The sequence below is a fragment of the Vulpes vulpes genome, chromosome 12 (assembly GCF_048418805.1).
Source record: "Vulpes vulpes isolate BD-2025 chromosome 12, VulVul3, whole genome shotgun sequence".
Classification (NCBI taxonomy): domain Eukaryota; kingdom Metazoa; phylum Chordata; class Mammalia; order Carnivora; family Canidae; genus Vulpes; species Vulpes vulpes.
The window spans coordinates 156571111-156596819 of record NC_132791.1 but is presented as its reverse complement, the minus strand read 5'-3'; the positions used below and the strand labels follow the sequence as shown (position 1 = coordinate 156596819).

The 25709-nt window shown below is 36.9% G+C and overlaps 1 protein-coding gene across 1 annotated transcript in view; it reads right to left on the bottom strand.

Moving 5' to 3' along the window:
• Positions 1 to 25709, bottom strand: part of NDC1 (NDC1 transmembrane nucleoporin) — a 47644-nt gene that overhangs the window by 5074 nt on the left and 16861 nt on the right. Inside the window, exons 8-17 of the mRNA XM_026007042.2 lie at positions 23042 to 23177; positions 22140 to 22232; positions 20279 to 20360; positions 18109 to 18264; positions 15509 to 15754; positions 15281 to 15396; positions 12118 to 12168; positions 10321 to 10384; positions 9412 to 9512; positions 200 to 360 (exon numbers count right to left, since the gene is read on the bottom strand). Coding sequence (XP_025862827.2) covers positions 200 to 360; positions 9412 to 9512; positions 10321 to 10384; positions 12118 to 12168; positions 15281 to 15396; positions 15509 to 15754; positions 18109 to 18264; positions 20279 to 20360; positions 22140 to 22232; positions 23042 to 23177 — 1206 coding nt within the window. The remainder of the gene's footprint in view (positions 1 to 199; positions 361 to 9411; positions 9513 to 10320; positions 10385 to 12117; positions 12169 to 15280; positions 15397 to 15508; positions 15755 to 18108; positions 18265 to 20278; positions 20361 to 22139; positions 22233 to 23041; positions 23178 to 25709) is intronic.

Sequence of the window (25709 nt, the reverse complement as noted above, 5' to 3'; positions counted from 1 at the left end):
AAATCCTAGTTGTTAATTCCCAGTAGGAACCATGAAAGTCCCCAAAAAGCATGTTCAACATGTGAGCCTTTATAATTTTCAAACCTATTTCTTAAGGGAACTCCTGAAAGGGGATTCTTATCATGGATTAAGACTGGTAAAAAAAAAAAAAAATAAAAAAAAAAAAAATAAAAAAAAAAAAAAAGACTGGTAAACTTACTTCAGATGTTCACCAAATGTAGTAGTTATTCGATAGATGGCAGTTTTTAGTGATGCTCTAAATGCAAATCTTAATGTTTTATAGGAAGTGTCCACAAGGCTTCCTGAAATCCGAGGTGGTTTACTGGAAGCATGAGGAAGCTTGAAGTACTTGTCAACTGCCTAGATCAAGAAAAAAAAGAAAGCAAATAGTTCAGAATATCAACAAAGCCATATTAGTTGAAAAGATTAAGGAGATTTTACTTCAAATCAACTGATAGATTTACACATCATAAAGACATACTAAGATGGCCCAGGTGGCTCAGCGGTTGAGTGCCGCCTTCAGCCCTGGAGACCCAGGATCGAGTCCCATGTCGGGCTCCCTGCATGGAGCCTGCTTCTCCCTCTGCCTGCGTCTCTGTGCCTGTGTATGTGTGTGTGTGTGTGTGTGTCTCTCATTGAAAAAAAGAAAAAAAAAGACATAATAGACAACATTTATTTTGAATCACAGGACAGTTTAAGGAAAAAAAAAAAAAAAAAGAACAGTTTGAGAAACAACACCGTAGAAGCTCAGCCCCTAAAGCAGTTAGCAGGGAAAAGTACAGGCTCGTCCTCTAAAAAAGGAGCTACACTCCAATGGCTTTGAAAGTGCAAAATTGAGAAATTAAACACAGACATCCTACTCTGCTTATCTGCTTACAGTGTGTGATTGCTGAGAGTATTTTCATTATAAATCTCAGCAATAAGAAAAAAAGACCAAAACATTTTACTTTACATAAAATTATTTACTAAACTAGCTTATCTTCCTTTTCACTTCTAGATACTAAAGCATCTGTGAGCAAGAATAGGTGGGGAGAGAGAGAATTCACAAGTGAAACGCTTTATTTATGCTTGGTAAAGAAATTTAAATATATCTTTTAAAGGTCCAAGGTAAACAATATAATTTTTAAATGATATAACTACATTAAGAAAAAGGAGAACTGAAAATATAAAAGTGTAAGTGGATTAATCTACTATAGCAAGATCACGTCTACAGTGACAAATAATATAAGCCTATTCTTTACAGTTATGGCTGTAACCACGAAAAGACACACATCAGTTAAAATTATTTCTGTCATGTTTTTAATTTCAAGAACTCTTGAGTGATCCTCTTTATTTTAGCATCCTATTTTTGTTTCAAAGACGCAATACCCTCTCCTATTTCTATGGATTTTGATGATTTTTGTTGTTTTGGTTGTTTTAGTTTCTTCTTTCCCTTCCTTTGCTTCTTTGGTCTCTATCTTCTGCATTAGAGACTTTGCTCAGAAATCTAGTGATCCCTGGCTCATGACTGAGAGACCTCCTAAAAAAGCAGACAGAATGCTGAGTACACAGAGATCACTGACAACAAGCTTCACAATAGGTGATCTGCATGGGGTTTTTTAAGGTTGGATGCCCAACTCAGTAACTTTGTTTTTCTTCTTGGATTAGTCAGAGTTCCCAGAGAAGAGTTTTCCAGTACCCTGTCTGGAGGGCCTGCACTCAGGCGAGTACACCCCTATGCTTCTCAAACAGAATGCACAACTGTGTCTATTATATCTACTCACAACTCTGCCAGCCAGAGACGCCGGTTTTCTACTCTCCCTAAAGAATAAACCTCAGCTGCTGGGGGGAGCATCACCAGCAGCAGAGAATCTAGGGGTTGGAGTGATTTTCAATCGGCTCACACCCATCCTCCTTATTATTTATTTATTTATTTATTTATTTTCCATCCTCTTTATTTTGGGACGTGTCCCTTCACCCTTGGTTCCAGAGGTACTGGTGCCTGTCCCACTACTGATTTCAGATTTGCCTCTGAGATCGGCTAAATTAGTTATCTCACCATCTGCTCTCCAGCTTTGAAGACTCTGTTGCTGTTGTCTCCTCTCATGTTTATGGATTTATGTCTTTTTAAAAGTCCTTTTATTGTAGTTTAGCACAGTTTGGGGGCAAAGAACAAGATTTAATGCGTGTGTTCAGTCTGCCATGACAAGTTCAAGTTCAATCGTTTATTCTTTCAACAGTAACTTATAAGAGTGTCTCCTAAGACTGGGACAGAGTTGAGATAATTTTAGGCAGCATGGGAAGTGGTATTCAGTGACAAACTTAAGCAACATTAGATAACACTGAATCATACGGGATAAAGTTACTTTTTTTCAATTTCCTTATAAACTTTCTGATTAACCCTCATCAGACCAGGGAAAATAGTCATCTTCATCTGGCAGTAAAACCTGACAAAGGCTACTCATACATAGCCTTTATTTTATTTAATATGAATACTCAGATATTTCACTGGAGAAAAGTATTAATGTACCTCATTAAGGGGATTCTACCTCAGATTCCAGTAGGAGTATTATGTAATATATGATACGTACACAATGTTATATTCTTAAAATCCAAAAAGATCTGTATCTTAAAACACACCCTAGGGTTTAAGATAACCTGGGTCCAATGGAGTCTTTTTATAATTTAAAGTAATCTTATAAGAAGAATGATACCATCAAAATACAGTATTTTAAAAAATTTTTTGACAGTTCATAATTTTTTTGTTGTTGTTGAAGAGAGATAAAGATAAGCCATTTTCCATGCACTATACCTGGAAGACATTTTCACTCTTAGGTTTATAAAGAAAAATTCAAATGATCAATCCAGTGAGTTTTTTCATCTCAACATCATCGATTCCCTTTGATCACCTTTGTATGCCTTCAGCACTTATCCACTAATGAACCATATAAAGTAAATTTTGGTGCAAGGTATCATAGAAAATGAAAGAATACTGTCACATGTACTTTTGGCAAAATGGGATGATACACAGGTTCTCATGATAAAATATTGTGAGACACATTCATTTGGGGAATATAAATAATAGTGAAAGGGAATATAAGGGAAGGGAGAAGAAATGTGTGGGAAATATCAGGAAGGGAGACAGAACATAAAGACTCCTAACTCTGGGAAACGAACTAGGGGTGGTGGAAGGGGAGGAGGGCAGGGGTTGGGGGGGAATGGGTGACGGGCACTGAGGGGGACACTTGACGGGATGAGCACTGGGTGTTATTCTGTATGTTGGTAAATTGAACACCAATAAAAATTAATTTATTAAAAAAAACAAAATAAAATAAAATAAAATATTGTGAGACAAAAACTCTTTCCCCTTGAATGACTTACTGGATGAGAATGTCACATATATTTCCTTTTTCTCCTTAAAAATACATTGTTCTGTCATCACTTCTTGAGTTTGAGAAAATATACCTAGAATATTATTATCTAAAGACGTATAGTCTGAAATTCCTCTAATATGATCGTCATTAAAGTCTAGAGATGTGCCATCCAATACAGTAGCCACTAAAATACATGTAGCTACTGAGCACTTGAAATGTGACAGTTCTCAACTGAGATATACTATAAGTGAAAAATATACATCAGACCTTGACGACTTAGTGTTAAAAAATATATAGAATATTTTATTAGATATTATGTATTGATAACATGATAAAATTATAATAGTGTAGATACAATTAAAATATATCATTAAAATTAACCTCACCTGTATTTTTTTAATGTAACTCCTAGAAAATGTAAAGTTACCTAAGTGTATTGCATTATATTTTGATTTGACAGAGCTGTCTTGAGTGCTGTTCATTTGCATTCATGTTCTGATTTATCCAAATAATTATTGAATATACTGGCAATTTTCTTCATATTACTAGGGTAATCAAAAAAATTTTAAATTCTGAATTAGTAACTATATTCAATGAAAGCTTAAAAAAAAGACTGTAAAAATGTGTGTTGATTGCTTATAGGCCTTTTCTTGAAAGATGATGTGATACTACATGATTCCATCATTATCCTGTTTTCTCACTGGTCTTTTTACCACAATTGGGAGTTACTGATGAGTAATGATGAAATAATTCCTAGAATGATCAAAAAGCAAACTGTTCCAGGATAATGGAAGTGGAAAATCACTAAGATTTCAAAATACATCTTAGATTTTAGAAGGATCCTAAGGGTAAATGCAAAAGAATGAATTTTACTGAATTGTTCCTTCTCTTTGTTCTTCAAAAGACCTCTAAGAATGAAAATCACAAAATATCAGCTCCTATAAATAATTAGAACAGCTCAAAAAAAAAAAACAAACCGCAACAAATAAATAAGAAACAATAGATCCTAAGGATGTAGAGTTAAATAAGGGAGGAAAAGACTGAGTTTGGAGCTAATATGTCTATAACACATCTTTCAACCTCACTAATCGCCTTTTATGACAAAGGATTAAAAGGTTTCAGGTTCAGGGGCTTCAGCAAACAATAGTATCTACTAGCTAGAGCTTTCAATTATTGTCTTTTCTCACTTTGTCTTATCCTTAACACTGAAATCCAAAATGCCCTGAAAACAAAAACTTTAACTCTATTAGTGGCAAGAGCTGAAATGACCTCATCTGGCAGTAAAACCTGACAAAGGCTACTCATACATAGTCTTTATTTTACTTAATATGAATACTCAGATATTTCACTGGAGAAAAGTATTAATGTACCTCATTAAGGGGATTCTACCTCAGATTCCAGTAGGAGTATTATGTAATATATGATATGTATACAATGTTATATTCTTAAAATCCAAAAAGACCTGTATCTTGAAACATATCCTAGGGTTTGAGATAAGGAACTGTACACCTCTGTTTGTAGTGACTCAGGCTAGTTTTCCTTTTATAAAAGTAATATGAAATTTGCTTTAATATAAACTTAAGTTAAAAATGGATGACTTAAATACTAAGAAAATAATAGCTCAAGTGGCATATGACTAAAATTATGACAATAATATATGGTATAATAAACAGTTACAGCAAAAACTATGAAAGTAGTACATGAGTAACTTAAATCTAAGATACACCAGTTTGTAATATTTGATGACGTGCCCCATGGTTGAACTGAAATACTTAATTAGCTGTGAGATTACACAAGTATCTTTGAGTGCTACACATGCTTCCTGGCGAAGACTCAGATTACACAACTGGGATCTCAAATACTTAGTGAAGAATTATCTCAAATAATGAAAAGGGTAAGCACTGAGTACAGCATAACCACTTAACAACACACTCTTCAGGAAAAGTTAAAAATTCCAAGAAGATCTTCTTACCTTAGCCTAAAAGAAATCTGAAGAAGGGCTATCCTATGAAAATAGGCACCTTGGGCCCATTTGTATTTATATGCAGCAGTATTTGCACAAAAGCCAAATGAAGAGAAAACTCCAGTTGCTCTCTCATGAGTATTTACGTACCCATGTCATTAACAAATGTCTACTCTATAAAGCCTTCAAAGTCCCTGGTCTCAAGAATCCTCTTACAACCCAGTTAAAAGAAAGGTTTATTCCACTAAAGCCAGAATCCCAAACAAGTGGTAAGGATAACAGCTTTGTTATGGAATTTGTTAATGGAAATCATGACTACAGAGCAGAGTTTCTCAAACTCAGTACTACTGACATTTTGGACTAGGTGATTCTCTGTTGTGGGGGCTGCCCGGTGCATTACAGGCCATTTAGGAGCATCTGTGGTCTCCACACAACAGATGCCAGTAGCCCTCCTCTCTATCTATGCCAATCACAATGTCTCCAGACATTGACAAAAAGTCTCCTGGGGAACAAAATTGCTGCTGGAGGCAACCACAGCTTACAAAATAATAAAAATATTAGATGATGATGCTGGTAGCTAAATTTACTGTGTTCCAGGAACTGAGTTAACTGCTTTATTTATGTTATCTTGTTTAAATAATACAACAATTTGCTAACAAAGCCACCATGCTAACATCACAATCCTTGCATTTAATGAGATGTTTTTATAATAATAGTACGTAGTACCTACTATTTATTGCATACCTTTTTTATGTTCCCTGATCATCCTGCATTTCTGTGCACTGGGGCACTTATTAAAATTGTAGTTAATTATTTGTACCCGTAAATTCTGTCTTTTTTTATTCTGTTTCTTAGTGCATGGTAACTGGTAATTGCCAGGCAATTGATAACTTGGCCAGACACCACTCTAGGCTTTTTACAGATTTTATCTCTAATCCTCATAATAACCCTTTAGGGTACTATATTTTAAAGATGAAAACACTGATCTCAAAGATGTTTAATAAATTACCCTTAATCACTAAGGAACTACTGGACTTGAACTGGGCATCTGTCTGACACTGTGTCTCCTGGAATGCTTGCTTACAGTATTTTTTTAAATTTAAATTTGTTAGTTAACATACTGTGCGATATTGGTTTCTGGAGTAGAATTTCAGTGATTCCTCACTTCAATATACACCCAGTGCTCAAGCGTGCATACAGTATTGATAGTAATACATTTTTTTTTCATCTTGAAAGACCCTTTTCTCCTGTACACTGTAAAAATACTGTCATACAACATGGTAATAATAACAAAGTAATAAAAGCTTATTATCTGCTGGGCAGTCAGTGTGGGATAGGCACCCTGAGTGCTTTACAGAGATAATCTCATTAATTCTTCACATCCCTATGTGGAAAGTACTGTTATCACTCCCTCCATTTTCCAGATAAAGATGCATATGTTTAGAGATTACTATTTGGTTATATAAGATATTTCCCCCCATTTTATAATTTCTGCAATGGAGATGTATCTTCTAATTAATGATATCCTAGATTCAATGAAATATTATAAATGCATTTCCAAGGTTGCACAGGTGCGAAGTAGTAGGAGCTAGGATTTAGACACAGGTAGAACTGACTCTGGATCTCACACTTTGGTCCTTCTGACATTCTATCTTAGAAAAAGGTTAAGAAATGCATACCCCTCCAGGCCCTCACAGAGGCAAAGGACCTGGGGTCTGAAAGCCTAGTTTTTAAATCTGCCTTGACCATTTACTGAGTATAATCTTGAATAAGTCATACCAATATATATAGCCTTTTCGAGGGAGACACAATCATGTACAACAGGCCTTATCCTAACCTTATGGAGTTGTTAAAAAATCAAAGAAAAATAATTTCTTTCAGAGTACTACACAAACATTGGGTAGAGTACCACAGAAGTCTAGAGGAACAAAGAATGAACTGTGACTTATAAAAGAATATAGGTCAAGGGTCTCTGAGCCTTCTGACTCACAGTTTTATACTGCTGATGCCCTCAAGTCCCAGCTCTGCTACCTGCAAGACTTGTGTGTGAGACCTGAGGTAAGCCACTGCATTTCCAACCCTCCCTCATCTGTAAAATAGGCCTAAATACCTCCATCCATATTTTCTTTATAAGATAGTTATGAGGATCAAAAAAATGAGTGAAATCATATAGTATTATTCCTTCTCTGACATTTCACTTAGCATAATACTCTCCAGTTCTACCCATGTTGTTGCAAATGACAAGATCTCATTCTTTTTAATGGCTAAGTGATATCCCAGTGTGTGTGCGTGCGTGTGTGTGTGTATGCACACATGTGTGTCCCCACATCTTTATCTGTTCATCTATAGATGGACACTTAGGTTGCTTCCGTATCTTGGCTGTTATAAATAATGCAACAATAGACATTAGGGGTGCATGTATCTTTTCAAATTATGCTTTCATTTTCTTTGAGTGAACATCCGGTAGTGGAATTACTGGATCATATGGTTATTCTACTTTTAATGTTTTGAGGAATCTCCATACTATTTCCCACGTTGGTCACACCAGTTTTTATTCCCACCAACAGTGCAAGAGGCTCCCTTTTTCTCTACATCCTCACCAACGCTGGTTACTTCTTGTGTTTTTTATTTTAGCCATTCTGACAGGAGTGAGGCTGGATTTAAAAAAACAAAAGAAAGAAAGAAAAAAAAAGGCAAACAAAAAACCAGACTCTTAACTGTGGAGAACAAACTGGTGGTCACCAGAAGGGAGGCTGGTGGGGGGATGGGTGAAATAGATGAAAGGAATTAAGAGTACACTTATTATATGAGCACTGACCAATGTATAGAATTGTTGAATCATTATATTATAAACCTCATAACACTTGTATGTTAATTAGAGTTGAATTTTAAAAGTTCAATAAAATTTAAAAAAAAAATCCCAAAAAAAAAAAAAAAAAAAATCCCAGAAACTTAATATATAGAAAACTTAAAAATAAGTTCTCCTAATTGGGGAAAAAAAAAAAAAAACAAAAAACAGAAGAAGAAATTGCTCCTACAAAGTACTGTACTGTTAAACTATACTACCAGCGTGATAAAAAACAACCTATGCTGTATGTGTCAAAGATATGCCCAAATCCTGGATATCCTACTATGTGGTTAGATAAGTCTACTATTACGCGTCGTAAGAAATGCTCGGAAATTATTTCCTTAGAGAAAGGTAGCTGGGAAAAGAATACAAATAAAAAACTATTCATTTGTACACGTCTCAAAAAACATACATGACAAAGTGAGCACAGAAAGAATTCAAAGGCAAAAAAACAAAAATCACTGGCTTTGATGGGTAAGACTTTCTAAGAGGTAAAATAAATTGAGTTGAAGAAAGGAACAGTGAAGCCTGTTTTCTTTTCATGTCTTACATTGCTTCCCAAGACCCAAAGATGCACCAACTCTTCTCCTTTAAACCTACTTCAACACCATTCCTCCAGAAAACCTACTGTGCGGCCTAGCTCCCACCCTGAAATGCTTTTGGCACTCAGTGTTCCTATCTCTCCTCTGACTTACAACTAAAATGACAGGGCAGTGTAAAACACACCATCCAACATGAGGTCAGGAAAGGCAGCCTATTCAAAAGCAAGAAATATAGGTTCTATTTTTCTGTCCTTATATCTAGGACTAAAAAGAACTGCTACTTTAAAACTATGCACCCAACCTGGAAACAGGTATCCACTAACCTCAGCTTTACCTTCTTGAGCCTCTGGCCAATAGGTAACATTTATCTGCATGGATAATTCAACTATAGGTCTACAAGTTGTGTAAGGATCCAAATTTATATCAATGAAGAGAATCCAAAAATCCTAAATAATCTGATTAATACCAGAGGTGTAATAACTTCCTTTTTCTGTTTCTATAAAATTATTATTTACAAAGGAATTAGAAGTTTTCTCTTCCTGGTCTCTCTTAGATTATAATTTCCTAAGGGTGAGAACAGTAGCACATTTTAACATCTAACCTATGTTTTGTTATGCAATAAATGTGATCTATAAGAAACAAACTGAAAAATCTGGGAGGGAGGGAAAGACACGACCTCTACTCCCAAACCCAAATACTGCCTACCTCTTGCAGCGTCAATAAAGTATTAAGAATAGCTGGTAGTGTAGTCTGGACAACTCCAAATCTATCTTCGGTAAATGATGCTGCTACTAAGTGAGACAAACCTCAAGGGAAAAGAAAAAAAAAATTAAAAGGAAATCCAAATCATGCAAATCTATTTGCAATACATCTACTGAGAAAGAATTAATATCCTGAATATATAAAGAACTTAAAATAGAGGAGGGGGTAATACAATAGGAAAATGGGAAGAAGATTATTAATAGGAACTAAAAAGGTGTTCGACTACATGGGGACATGAATAAGATGACAGTCTGCATTCTTCTAGCAGAAAAAAAGCTTTTAAATAATACTATGTTTGGTGGTGATGAGTGGTAGGAAGGAAAACAAAACAATAAGGGAACAGAGTGACAGCTATAAGGACACTTTTCATAGGGGGTCAGGAAAGGGCTCTCTGAGGAAGTATCATTCTAAGCACTGACAAGTCAGGATCTGAATGATTAAAAAAAAAAAAAAAGAAAGAACTCAGTTTTGTAACAGCTAAGTTTTCATATTCAAGCTAAGTTAAATATGATAAAATGTTAAAAATGTTATGTCATCTTAAGTTGACAGTTGAAAACAATCTATTAATCACAGTTTTTTGAAGCAGAAAAAGACAGGCAAGAATCCCAGGTTCAATTTCTTTGCTCAAATATAAGGAAAATTTCTGCCTAAGTTAAAGTACACCTAAATATTTAAGAAAAATGATCTATATAAAAAATTTAAAAATGTATCTAAAAATTCAAAGATTGAGATCAAAGCCCAGAACCGATCTTTCATGGATATACGGCAGTATTTTTTTTTTTTTTTTTTGGATATACTTCAGTATTTAACTGATAATGAAAATCAAAGTTGTAGTTCACTGAGATGGCTTACCTTCTAATGCCCAAATATGCATTTGGGCATCTGAAAAAACAGCCTGAATAGAGGCCTCTGGGTGCTACAAATAAAACAAAAACACTTAAGCAAGTTACTCTGGGCATTAACTCTGTTATTTTATCTAATCAACTAGGTATCCTATAACAATAAAAAATTCACAGCTGCCTCAAGAATTAAAATCGGAAATTCTTATATGATTTAACTGCAATAAAGCATTCTGCCACCAACTTATTGTGTGACCTTTGCCCAATATCTAAATCTCTGTTTCTCATTTAAAGTAAGAGTTACACACACTCAACCCACCCTCAGATTAGTATAGAGATCACCTAAGAGAATGGTTACAGTGCTTTTTTTTTTAAACCTCAGAAATGCCTAAATACATATTACTTCTCTTAAATTGTGTACCCTCAGCCCCACTCCAAAGAAACACCATTCAACCTTTAATACACTAAGGTCGAATAGTAGGGAGCAACCATTGGCCTGTTTAGACAAATACTGACTTTGTGATGTACCCAGTGAAACCTGCTAATAAGTACATCAGCATGTTACATTTCTCAATACCAAATAGCAGGGTCTATAACCCTTAATATATAATAGATTCACTTGCAAAATTAGAATCAAAGGTGGCCGTTCACTTCCATAGAAAAAGAAGATCTTGTTCAGCATCTGCTCTGCCCTTACTGGGTATGTGCCCTTAGGCTACTACTTAACCCCTCTGAGTCTCAAGTTTCCTTATCGGTAAAATGAGGACAGAGAGACACCTCACAGGAATGCTGTTAGAATTAAATGAGGGAACATAAGAGAAAAGAACATGGCGTACATAAGACACAAGGGTGAGTTCTCTTCCCACCCTCTGAAGTAAATCTTCAGACAACCCCTCTTCCTCTTGGTGGAAGAGAAGACACCTTTCTCAGGGGGGTGAGAGTTTTCACAAAGCTCTAATGGAGAGCCAGAGGTAGATTCTTTTTGGTAAAGGTCATAGCTAATTGGGTGGATCACCCCTGCCACAATGTGAGAAAAGTTTTAGGCACTCGCAATGATTCTTTGTTCTGTGTACCTATGTTCTATCAGGTTACTCTTATTCAGATCTCTCTTCCCACAGAATAAAAATGAATAATGCATGCCAGGGCAAGCCATTCACATTGAGTACAGTATCAGCTAATAATATAATATCTTCAGAACGAAGGAAGTTAGATTAAAATAACTAAAACAAAACAAAAATTCTTTCCCTACATATGGGCAAAGATTTTGCTCATCAAAGGATTAACATACAACAGCTGTAGTCCGTGAAAAAGGAATGATTCTTTAGCTTCTGCAGTTCAGTTATTTTCCTATGGCAGCTGGAGCAGCTGACACACAAGTTGGAATGTCATTTAGTTTGTGGCCTGAATTACAACTTTTTATCCCACACAAACTTAACATCTGCAACTTAATCCAGTCATCTCTCTTCTGAACACCAAAATGGCCACAAAAGATTACAGCAGGACAATTAGCTGTGAAGGATCGCCATGGATTTGATCATTCTGTAGGAAGGGGTTGTATTATGAGCACAAAGTTGCCTGGAGCCCAGAGACTCAGGAGACCAAACTGGAGTCAAGCCTTAGGAAGTCACTGAGATGAGATGGGTGTCTAGGGCAGCTCTTACTCACAAGGAGGTTTAGTCAAGCACTGTACAAAGCTGTTTGGCTTGCTTGGATTGAGCTAAATATTTAGAAGTCAAATCAAATCTGGTACTTAATTTCTTATTTCATTTCCTCTTCTCCCCTTCCCAGTGCTCTAACTATATATCCTTACCTTACTGAAAAAATACATTATCAACACCCGCTTTGATAAGAAATTCTTAACCTGAGTTGGAGAAAAGAAAGAATTAACACATTTACAGTTTTCGATTCTATTCAAATATGTTAACATATTCCCAGGTTCTTCCTGACACTAAATTAAACGAAACACTTCATATCTTACAGATAAAGAACAAAGAACAATATTTACACTAAACCAAATAAGTAAATACTTTTGTATTATAAACTAGATGACCAGGATGGGCCATCTAACCTGAACTGCATTTCCATGTATACATGTCTAACTCCCAAATTAGAGCCCTATAATAAAAGGAATTCAAAGTGGTTCTTGTGGTATTTTCTTACTCAATTCCTTACAACTGTCTTGCCCTTTACCTCCTAATACCAAAAGAGTATTTTCTCTACAATTAAAAAAAAAAAAAAAAAACTTAAGACATGAAATGATTTTCTGCCAATTGATATTTACACGGGAAACAATTTTCTTAGTATTAAGCTGAAAGCTACATAGTCCAGCTGACTTCATTTTTTCTAAGATTTTATTTATTTATTCATGAGAGAGACACACAGAGAGAGAGGCAGAGACACAGGCAGAGGGAGAAGCAGGCTCCACGCAGAGAGCCTGATGTGGGACTCGATCCAGGGTCTCTAGGATCACGCCCTGGGCTGCAGGCGGTTCCAGCTGACTTTAAAGTGAATTCATGATATGGTGGTACTTAGGGCATGTTGGGCAAATGGGATCCCGAAGTTTGTGAAATGCCTACAGACCATCTTTATTAACCAATCATCCCATCAGCAAAGATGTTGTTACTCCTCTCATCTTAAAAAATAAAACTCTCCAGGATCCCTGGGTGGCTCAGCGGTTTGGCACCTGCCTTTGGCAGAGGGCGTGATCTTGTGGAGTCCCAGAATCAAGTCCTACATTGGGTTCCCTGCATGGAGCCTGCTTCTCCCTCTGCCTGTGTCTCTGTCTCTCTCTCTGTGTGTCTCTCATGAATAAATAAATAAAATCTTTAAGAAAGAAAAAAAATAAAATAAAACTCTCCCATGACTCCCCAACTCCCTCTAGCTATTAATTATCCCATTTCTTTGCATCCCTTATAGCAAAGCTCCTTGAAAGACTCAGCTTTTCTTGTGCCCTCTAATTCTTCCCCCAATCTCTCCTGGCTCCATCCAATCAGCATTCATCCCATCCACTCCTACCCAGAAGCTCAACAAGGACTCAGCCACCTCCACATTTCTAGCACAACAGTTCATCCTAGTGTGGCTCTCAGGCTACCCAGCAGCAGCATGTGGCACCATTCTTCTTTTCTCGGTTCTCTTCTCACCTCCACAGCCACTTGATCTCCTCTACCAGTCCTCATCTCCCAGACCTGTAGTCACTAGAGGGTCCCGTTCCTGCATCTCTCTTCTTCTGCATCCAAAGAGTTTTCATGGAGTCTCATGGCTTTAAATACTGTCTGTATTCTGAGGACTTCTAAATTTCTATTTCTAGCCCAGAACTTTCCCGTATGCTCTGGATATATGCCTCAGTTCTTACTTGGTATTTTCAATTGGTTGTCTAATAAGCATCTCAAAATGGACATAAACCAAATTCATGATTTCCCTACCTTACTTCTACCAAATCTCCTCTCCCTGAATCATCAGCTAACTGCAACTGTATTTCAGATCCTCAAACCAAAAACTTGGTTCGAGGTCAACATTGCGCTCTTTTACACCACAACCAGATCATAAACAAATCCTATTACACCTACTTTCAAATACATCCAGACCTTGATCACATCTTACAGCCTCTGCCATAATCACTCTGGTCACTGATACGATCATCTCCCACTATATTACTTCGACAGCTTTACAACTGTCTCTCTGCTTCTACTCCTGACCCCTGAGAATCTAATCTCAACACAACAGCTAAAGCAGCACTTTCAAAATGTAAGGTTACATCATGTCATTCTTGTGGACAAAATCACCCTGTGGCTTTCCAACTCACTCAGAGAAAATGCCAGTCTTCATAGTAGCTAACGCGCCTGATGAGCTCTGGGTGCCTGCTACCTCTCTGACTTCATCACCACCTGCTAGTGTCCATGTTATTCCTCACACAAACTAAGCGCACTCCCACCTAAAGACCTCTGTATCTTGCTGTTCCCCACCTTCCCTTCAGGTTTCTAATCAAGTGTCCCCTAATCAATGAGCCTTTTTTTTTTTTAAGATTTTATTTATTTATTCATGAGAGACACAGAGAGAGAGAGAGAGAGAGAGAGAGAGAGAGAGAGAGAGCAGAGACACAAGCAGAGGGAGAAACAGACTCCATGCAGGGAGCCCGATGTGGGACTCGATCCCCGGTCTCCAGGATCACGCCCTGGGCTGAAGGTGGCGCTAAACCGCTGAGCCACCCGGGCTGCCCATTTTTCTATGCAGCACTTAAGACATCAAGTTTTTTTCCCTTTGAAAACATCCATTTTTCATATTTTGAATTAAACATATTGGGATGCACTTAGTCCACAGCATGTCATGGTTTAACGGCAACTTTTTTCTTAACAGTACACAAAGTAAGTCTTACAATTCATAGTATGTTTTTATATCCAAAGAGATCCAAAGAGATACAGTTTAAGACATTTGCTTGTCTATTTCCCCTTGCTGGAATGTACATATTCGGGGCTTTTGTTTGCTGTTTTCCCAGTGCCTAAAACTGGTCTGGGTCAGCCCGGGTGGCTCAGCAGTTTAGGGCCGCCTTCAGCCCAGGGTGTGGTCCAAGAGACTGGGGATCGAGTCCCACGTCAGGCTCCCTGCATGGAATGGAGCCTGCTTCTCCCTCTGCCTGTGTCTGTGCCTTTCTCTCTCTGTGTGTCTCTCATGAATAAATAAAATCCTTTAAAAAAACCAAAAAACCCACAGTCTGCATACAGAAAGAACTCAGTTAATATTTCTTAAATGAAAGAATTCACAGATCAAAGTATCATATTAGGTTAAGTCACATGAAATTTCAATTTATATATTCAAAACCAGTCAAATACCAGCAATTTCATATGAGTCAATTTAATACAGGAAGCATCAAAAAAAAAAAAGTCTTATTTACCCCTGATGGCTTATTCATGTGAGATCCTTGATACGCTCAATGCGAAATGTGCTCAAATATACATCCTATAATTATATCATCCTACCTGTTCACGTTTATTCTGAATCCATGAGCAAATCATACTGGGTTGTCTCGCTGTCTTACCCTCAGCACTAATGGAGGTAGATGGAGAAGGGTTAGAAAATTCAGTCATCTGCTGATCTAAATAAAAAAAACAAAAACAAACAAACAAAAAAACCAAGATGGTGAAAACGCAGGATATCTGAGTCTCTGCAACTATGACATTTCAAATATTCGAAAACAGTCCCCTTACCAGAAGCAGAAGTCCACAATCTTGGCCCTCTTCTTATTAGCTGAGAACTCTGAGGGGACCCATAGCAGGTATTTACATCAAAAATTCCAGCCATCCGATTCACCACACTAGAGCCAAACGGGGTTCCGAGGGGACTTGTAACATCAGGTGTAGATAATTTTGAGGAAAACAATGACGTCTTAACTAATGGTGGCACTGGAGGCCGAGTCATCTGGCTAGATTTCGGGGTCTGAAAAGTAGTTTCTTCTGTAAAAGAACAGATCCAGCACTGAAGAGGCAACCTGAACAAATTTTACACATCTCAGTTTTTGGTTTAATTCATCTACCCAAGGCTTGGGCTGTTTCTTTTTAGGTTTACATTCTCCACATCCAGCTTTTACAAGTTCAGAGATCACTTGCATAGCGTTACACATTTTCTCTCGTCAGACGGGTGCAGCCTCTCTTGTCTTCTCCCATCCAGAGAGTATCTTCACCTTCAAGGTCAGTTTCTCTAAATATAAGCTGTGTTGAACAAACCTTTCAATTTATATTCTATTTTCAAATGGCAACAACTTCAATTACTGCACTGGAGTCAGTCCAATGTTACTGAAAGGGCCTACTACAGGTGTTACTTTGACTAAATCTGCACTGTGAAAATGTACTGATAAAGGGTCCACATTTATCCATTTTCCACAGAATTTTTCCAAGTTAACAAAAGTCACACCATAGATGAATTTGCCCAGGATCATCTACAAATATGACCTGTAAACACCTTCAAAAATTATCTTACAATCACCAATTTATAGACTGTTGTATAAAAGCTAAGGAATATTTTTCTGGCCACTTCAGTACAAGGCATAAAGACAAGTAAGTTACATTAGTATTCTTAATAAAACCACCATAAAAGATCAAACATTTAAAGTGCCAAACTTTTATTAATGACTTTTTAAGGTTAGTGACAGCTAGAAATATTTGAAGAATCAATTTAAAAATTAAGACTGAAGTTTTTTAAGTTCTGCAAAATTAGAAACAAATTTTGACTAAGTGATGGGATGTGACAACCATTTAAAATAATGAATAATTCCTACTTGGTCAGACCCATGACTCCCTCAACCCAGAGCTACAATGATCTAACATGCTAATGTGATAGAACTGGCCTATTTAAAATCCTCTAAAGGCACCCTCTCCCTATAAAATGCAAACTCCATTGTGTACATACAAGGCCTCCCTTCATTATCAATCATCATCCTTCCCATTTGGACTTCATTGTGACAGACTTCCTTTTAAGCAGATACATTGTCTTGTCATTATTTGTGTGCCTCCCACCAAAAGGTCAGTTCCAAAAGTGTTTTTTCATCTTTGACTCTCTGACTTCCAGCATACTGCTTAATATATAGTAAACAATCAATAAGCATTTGTTGAATAAAATAAATGTTAATTCGAATGCTGAGTACAACTGAAACACTCTTTTAAAATATGACATTCATGGTCTTACCTAAATCATTTTTCATTTGTGTTTTTTTTTTTTTAATTTTTATTTATTTATGATAGTCACAGAGAGAGAGAGAGAGAGAGGCAGAGACACAGGCAGAGGGAGAAGCAGGCTCCATGCACCGGGAGCCCGATGTGGGATTCGATCCCGGGTCTCCAGGATCGCGCCCTGGGCCAAAGGGAGGTGCCAAACTGCTGCGCCACCCAGGGATCCCTCATTTTTCATTTGTAATGAAAAATTCTTTGCTTTTGCTCTATGACCCCCACCAAAGTAATGATGCTTGCTGTAACCCATATAGGAATTTTTTTTTAAATATCAAGATTAATTGCCAACATTTAAAAAGTGGAAAATTTCACCCACAATATTGTTAGCTTACTTAACAATGAGGTGCAGAGGTGGGGAGGTGGTATGTATGGCACAGAATACCAGGTCCAAATTCCCAGAAGGGAATTGGATTAGGGCTGAACCTAATCCACAGCTTCCCCTTCAGACGAAGCCAGCGCTCTCAAGGTTATCACAGTTCTCACCCAGCCAGTTTTGCCCATTTTCATTCAAGGCCTGCCTCCAAAAGGCATGTGGACATTAAGTCCCTTCATTAGTCTAACACATTCCTAGGCTTCTTAAGGAATTTGGTCAAATAACCTGGGTCCCTCCACTCTATGTCATCCCCTCAGCCTCAATCCTTCAAGCATCCTATTAAGCTATCTTAAAACAATGAATGTGATAAACCACATGGTGAAACTGCTCAGTCATTCCAAGTGCTCTCCTCTGGGCACTGTCCAGCAACTTTATATGTTTGGGATATTATAACGAGAACAGCACGCAGTACCACCTGAAAAGCTTCACCTGGCCATGCACTTGAGGAAGCTGACGCCTTCTATCAGATGTGCCAGTTTGTTAGCCTTTCTAATGCTACCCACAGAGCGGACTTCCCAACTTCATTTCTTCAATCTACAATGATATGCAGGACTTTTTCTTGGTTCAGTACAATATCCCACTTATTAGATCAATTTTCCCTAAAAATATATCCCTCACACTCATGTATACATATCCTTAGATTAACTACTGTCATCTTTCTTAGGAAATAAAATGTACAGACACTGTCCTCTCACAGTAATACAGGAATTACCTGGAGAATTCAATTTCTTAGGTTCCACGGAGTATGAGGACACCAGTCTCCCATTCGTAGCAGCTGCTTCTTGGTAGAGAACCAGTTTCTGAGTCATATCATTTAAAAGGTTCAAACACTCCCTTGAAATGGCTGTCCAATTGTGCGGATGTCCACCTAGGAGATCCAAATACCAGCTTTGAAAATGTACATAGTTACCTTCTCAAAGTGAGGAGAAAACTCAGTAAGAAATGCGATATGACAGAGGTGCTTGGATGGCTCAGTCAGTTAGGTGTCTGCTTTTGGCTCAGGTCATGATCCCTGGGTCTTGGGACCAAGCCATGCATCGGGCTTCCTGCTCAGTGGGGAGTCTGCTTTTCCCTCTGCTTCTCCCTCCCCATTGTGGCTCTCCTCCCTCGCCCTTGCTCTAATAAATAAATAAAATCCTAAAAGAAAAAAGAAATGCTAGATAACACTTTGCATCAGGGCCTACATTCCTTGGCTAAGCTACTATTTAGACTCCTGTCATCTAATACACAGCAGGAGTTCAATAAATATTTGGACAAAATAATTTTCCGAAAAGTCTACAAGCAAAAGCTTGCTATTTTACCATAAAAAAAACAAAGCAAAACAAAACACCTCTCAAATTGGCTGCTAAAATAAAGCCAAACACTAGAGCATGGGTTGAGTGAAGAAGAGCAGAACAGACTAAAGACTAAGACAATGAGTACAAACATGTCTAATGACATGTACCCCATGGCCCCCCAGGACCTATAAATTGTTGTATCAGGCCCACTGTTTCCTTACATGTTTATTTATAATAGCTCCATTTGTTTTTCCTTCTATAGGAACAACACATTATTTGATAACAATTATAGTTTATACTTAGAGAATTTATATTCTTTAACTTAAGCTACTGTGATCCGCAATCTTGTAAAAATTCCTTTACTTCTCATTATCTTTTCATTTTCTAAGACCTTTATCTCCTATAGCTGCCATTTAAAAATCAACCAATCAATCTCTATTCGTTGAGAAAAGCTGAGGAGTCCACTGAAAACTGGTTTCCCCATTCTGAGTGCCATATAATGTTTCTCTCTTCACTTGGATCACTCCTTAAACATCACCCCATTTATAGCTCAAGAGGAATACAACTTAACCAGCAAGCAAACAAAATACTCCATTAGTAGGTCCCAGAATGTTCTATATTGCTATTAACTCAGGACCATCACTAAGGAATTATGTGATGATCAAGTTAAATTTTAATAATACGCCCTAGAATGTAAGTTCTCTGGCAGAAAACATGTCATTCTGTTACAGTTTACCAGGATATCTAGTGAAAATATTTAATGCATAGAGAATTCCTTGGTGAACCTGTCTGATAGAAAGGACTTGTTAGTTAATTTTCCATGGCATCAGCTCCAATCATTTATACATTTACATAACCTAATTTCATTTCCATGTAACATTTAACTATAGTAGCTTTCTTTTATAATGTGGGAAATGGTAAGTATGGCAAAATAATGAAAAGCTGATTACAGAGATGAAAAGCTACCTAGGTTCTCTGTTCTATACTGGATGAGATGCTTTCCATCCAGGAACAAGTTTAGCACTGGCATAGTTGTAAGAAGGAGTAACAAGTAACAATGGAGAAGTGTTTTGGAGTTGCCAAGAGCAACCTTGGGTCACCATCAAATCTAGTAGTTTCACTTTTTTTTTTTTTTAAAGGGAGGCAAAGTAGCATGGCAGAAGGAGGGAGTCAAATGATCAAATTTCTTTTTCCATCTCTGACATTAACTGTATGTAAGTCACTTAATCTCTCTAAGACTTAGGTTCCCCAACTAGGGATTAGATGATCTGATTTTCAAGACTCCTTGTAGCATTAAAACTTTGAGGACTCTTAAACATGCTCTCTAACTCTTCTGCTCTAGAACTGTCAACCTACCTCATAGTTTCTTCAGGTTAAGGGAATGAGGATGCTAAAGAAGATAACATATAAAAGTTTAATAGTATTTTTCTGGAAATACAACATCTAATGATAGCAATGGAAACACTTGCGTAATATTTAAATCAATACTTCATTTAATGGACTCACAGCTATGTGAGGTTTTATTAAACACATCTCTGTAACCAAAAATTTTAAGTGGAACACTTTCTGCACACATACGCCTGTATCTGTTACTTTCAGCAATACCTGGTTGGCTAAGGCTAAAAACTTCTTGTCTTCGTGAAGGAGAATACTGAGAAAGCAACATCAGGTCCTGCAAGGCCAAATACTAAACGGGGGAAAAAATACACATTATTTAAATTTTTTTAACTTCTACATAAAATCTCAGCAATATATAGGTAAGGGGAAATTACTTCAAATTTCTCATAAAGGAAATGCTTTTCAGAACCATAACCTTCATTTCTAGACTCCCAAAACTTTCTTGCCTCTACCCTCGGTAGGCTACCCCAGCCACTGTAGGCTCCAGTTACAAGAAACTATAGAACTCTCTGTGCTATTTCCCCACTCTAAAGTGGTAAACTTAAAACATCACTCTTGGAACTTCCCAGGCCTCCCACACACAAACATATACTCACACAGTTCTTAACCACGGCACTTAACATAATTTATTGTAACTGCCTGTTTCCTTGTCTCTTCTGGTTCCACTCACTAAACTGTGAGGCAGGGACAGCACCTTACTTGCTATCACATTCAAAGGAGTGTCTGGCACAAGGTAGGCACACAACATATACTGTATTCTTTTACTGAAAATCTTCATTTTGTTTCCTGGCAAACCCTTTCAGCCATCATTCAAGACACCATAACTTCTGTGAAACTCTATTATTTTAGTTGCAAGCAGAGAAAGTGGTTCCCACCGCACTTACCGCAGTAAATTTTCGTTATTTTGTGTATCTGCTTTCTCCATCAGGCTGTGCTACATCTAATTCGTTATTATGCCTTACGAAACTAGCAATGACTGATACCTACCGAGCAAATACAGACTTGTTCAATAACCAAATGAGTACCTGATATTTTTGTTTATCTAATAAATTAGTAATAATTGATGTTTAAAGGTAATCAGAACCTCAGTGGTTTGTTTTCTTATAAGTTTACAACTTTTCTACAGTGTATTCCGAACTCTGGGTTCCATTTTCTTCAAATTCTTTTTTAAGCACTATAACCTCTTAACAGGATCACACATACTGTAGATATACTTTAAAATTTCAAAATACAATTTAAATCAAAATAAGTTATTCTCACTTAGTTTAACTTATAAACTTACTACAACTTCTTTCAGCTCTTTTGATTAAAATTGATTTTAGGATCATTATCATTATTCCTATTTAAAGAGAATTCAGGGCAGCCCCAGTGGCTAAGTGGTTTAGCGTCGCCTTCAGCCCAGGGCATGATCCTGGAGACCCAGGATCGAGTCCCACATCGGGCTCCCTGCATGGAGCCTGCTTCTCCCTCTGCCTGTGTCTCTGACTCTCTCTCCGTGTCTCTCATAAATAAAATCTTAAAAAATAAATAAATAAATAAATAAAGAGTTCACTGTATGGGTATACCTACCAAGCACTACCTTTGATCCTAACAGTCAACAATTATTTTAGGAGTAAAAATACAACTTGACTCAATGATTAAAAAACAAAAAACAAAAGAGAAACAGTATTTTGTTTTGCTACCATGAGGAGTTTGTAAAAAGCTAATGCATATGGTTGGTATCATGGTATTTCATGCTTGGAAATATTTTTATATCTATTCTAAATATTGTACAAATTAGATTAGTTTGTACACATATGCTGCCATACATCTCTGTATTTTAGTCACTTGGAATGAAAACTGAAAAAAAGTAAATAGCAGTCAATGCAGCATGTAGTTGATTTCTTACAATACTGGTACTAGAATATTCTAGGCCCTCAAAAAATATATCTAAGTACACTAAATATTAAGTCCATTCCAAAATTGAACACCAATAAAAAATAAATTTATTATAAAAAAAATAAGTCCATTCCAAAAGACAAGTTAGAAATGACTGTGTAAAGACATAAAATGCGTAGTTCATAGGTACCTTTATGATGAGGGGAGGATTGCTGTTTAAAACCTTTGGGAGGCATTCATCCGACTCTTCTGAAAATGGTGGCTGAACAGGGAACAGATGAGCCTATCAAATATAATCAAATATAAGGACCATGAAAATGATTATTTTCTTGACTTTATTATATTCAGTAAGTTAACACTAACTGAAATTTATTACAAGAGACAATACAACCAAATTAACATCTTCAGTGTTTTAATAATAGGTTGCACTAAAATTAAATATACCCAAACACACTACTTTCTAAATGTTATTCTCTCAATTTTATTACATCTCTGGCCCCCAATACTAGAAATAAATATTCTGAAGCCACTGAAGGGACACACACCTACAGAGATGGTAAAATAAAACACTCATTTTCTAAGACAAATACCTATATGATAAAGATAATGTAATTCCCATTCATTTAAAATAATTTCAATACAAAATTTAAAACTTTCTCTCAAAGAACAAATATTTGATTGTCTTATATTAAATATTTTAGTAGTAGTTACACCGATAGCACATAAAACTAATTTAAAATCCAGGCATTTAGTATTTGCTAAACAGAGAAATGGAAACCTTCAGAAGAGACTTACACTATGGATAAAGCAGGGTAAGTTCCACTAGCAGTTCATTCAGTTTAGTTTCCAAAAACCAAGAACACTAACACCGTTCCTTACTCACACACACACACACACACACACACACACACACACGAAGTAAATTATGGTTACAAATGATACATCCCTAAGGAAGTCTCAGAAAAGAGACCAAAACCCAACTTACTCAAAATGGCTTTGGGCACAATAGCATATTACTCAGTGCTCTGCTTGCTAAAAACAAATCTGTGCACTCCAAAATACAAAAGCATTAACAAAAAACTCAATACTAACCTCTGTGGCAAAGATTTTGAAGAGTATCCATGAGATATACCAAGTCATCAGAAGAAAGACACCACAAAGCCAGACATGGTAGAGTAATGAGAGATTCAAGAGGCCACGCACAGTGTCAAGAGGCCTGTGAAACTGCCTATAAAAGCAGAAATTACTATTTAATCCTATGGGGAAAATACAATCTAAGCATTTAACAGACTTGGGGCCTCACAATGAGAAACAAATAAACCTTATTTCTACATAATAATGGTGATATAGATGCCTTTCCTTTTGCACTCCATACAATTCTCTAACACCTTTTTTTTTTTATTTTTATTTATTTATGATAGCACACAGAGAGAGAGAGAGAAGCAGAGACACAGGCAGAGGGAGAAGCAGGCTCCATGCACCGGGAGCCCGACGTAGGACTCGATCCCAGGTCTTCAGGATCGCGCCCTGGGCCAAAGGCAGGCGCCAAACCGCTGCGCCACCCAGGGATCCCTCTAACACCTTCTTATATACTACTTATATACTACTAAGGGAGCCTTAAAAGAAGAACAGACCTAAACTTGTGCTCAGTTTCTTGTGTTCCTAATCTTTACTGTCATTTATTATGGAGGAAGAATGAGCCAAACCTACAAGTCAACCCTTAATTGCTGGGTAAAATTTTAGTACTTTTACTTTGATGCCTAACCATTCAACAAGATTATCACCTCTCCTAGGCCAGATTTCAGCTTTGTGTTTACACCCTAAAAATAGTTCCACAATAGTTAAGAGCACGTAGCATTATCTAAAAATCACAATCTTTACTTTTAAAATAATTAAAGAAACTGTTAGAAGACTAAATGAAGGGGCGCCTGGGTGGCTCAGTCTGTTGAGTGTCTGACCAGCTCAGGTCATGATCTTGGGGTCCTAGGATCAGCTCCATGGGGGTCTGTGTTCAGCAGGGAGTTTCCTTGTTACTCTTATTCTTACTCTGTCCCTCCCCCATGCGTGCGTGCTCTCTCTAATAAATAAAAAAATTTTTTTTAATTTATTTATTCATGAGAGACAGAGAGAGAGAGAGAGAGAGAGAGAGAGAGGCAGAGACACAGGCAAAGGGAGAAGCAGGCTCCATGCAGGGAGCCTGATGTGGGACTCGATCCCGGGACTCCAGGATCACACCCTGGGTCAAAGGCACGCATCTAAATCGCTGAGCCACCCAGGGATCCCTCAAATAAATAAAAAATAAATAAATAAATAAATAAATAAATAAATAAAGTGAACATTCCTTTATCAAAACCTTGAACAGATTAATTGGCAAAGTCATCATAATCATACATACAACTAGCAATTTTAAAAGCAGGATTAGAACCTCTGGCTCTGCTATTTATGAGGGTTGTGATTATGTTAACTGCTTGACCTAACCTGCCTCAATTTTCTTATTCATGTAACAGTGGCCTAATCTCTTTCTACCTCTTATGGCTATTAGAAGATTTAAAACACCTTATATTGGGAGTACCCAGCATAGTGCTTAACATTTCCTGGGAGAATGAAGTTATTTTCAGATTTTTTAAAAAATTTTTATTTATCTATGATAGTCACACAGAGAGAGAGAGAGAGAGAGAGAGAGAGAGAGAGAGAGGCAGAGACATAGGCAGAGGGAGAAGCAGGCTCCATGCACCGGGAGCCCAACGTGGGATTCAATCGCGGGTCTCCAGGATCGCGCCCTGGGCCAAAGGCAGGCGCCAAACCGCTGCGCCACCCAGGGATCCCTTATTTTCAAATTTTAAGTAAATATTTACTGAGGACCTACCATATATATTAAGGATAGTTTATTAGGCACTGTCACACAAGCAAAATGTATTTCAAGTGAAAGAAAAAAGCACTATGTTAAAATAAAATACAATTATTTTTCTTTTTCCATTTGACCCAACCTAAGATTCAGACTACCATAATAAATGACCCATGCATTTAGTTTCATATCTAGGAATTAAGCAGAGGACAAAACTAAATTTTACCTAGAAACTATTAAAAGTTAGAAACTGAAATCCACAACATAGAAACCATAATATCTTAAGCACTCACAAATATCAATATCCCCACTCCCTAAAAATAGTATTAGTTAAATCCACATGACAAAAAAATCTAATAGCCAAAAATTAAAAGAACAAATACTAATAGAGAAATTTACATTGATTTGCCAAGTAAAGATTAATGCTTTATCATGTGCAAAGTACATGGGGAATAACTAGAGCAATACATTTTAGTGATGCCACTCAACTGCCACTTCATGATCTTCAACTGGTCACATGATCTTGTTCAATTTTGGCTTCCTTAGAGGCAAAATGAGAATAATACCATAGCACTATGCTTGCCTACTACACCATAGCAGAAAATGATTATTAAGGAGAAAAGCAAAAGAGAGGTATGTCCATGCAACTCAAAAGTCTACTTTTCCATAACATAAAGGCTGTATCTAACAAAAAACATTTACTTCTAGGGAGAAGAACTGGGTGACTAGAAACTGGAGCAAAAGGATTCTTTTTAACTCTATATGCTTTTATATGGCATTGGAATTTTAAATTATGAACTAGATATATTCCAAAATGAATACAAGTTTTAAAAAATTTAAAGGCTAAATCTAAACAACACATCTGGAAAGTGGCAAAACCCTAAAAAGATGGAAACTAGCAGAGTTTAAAACCCC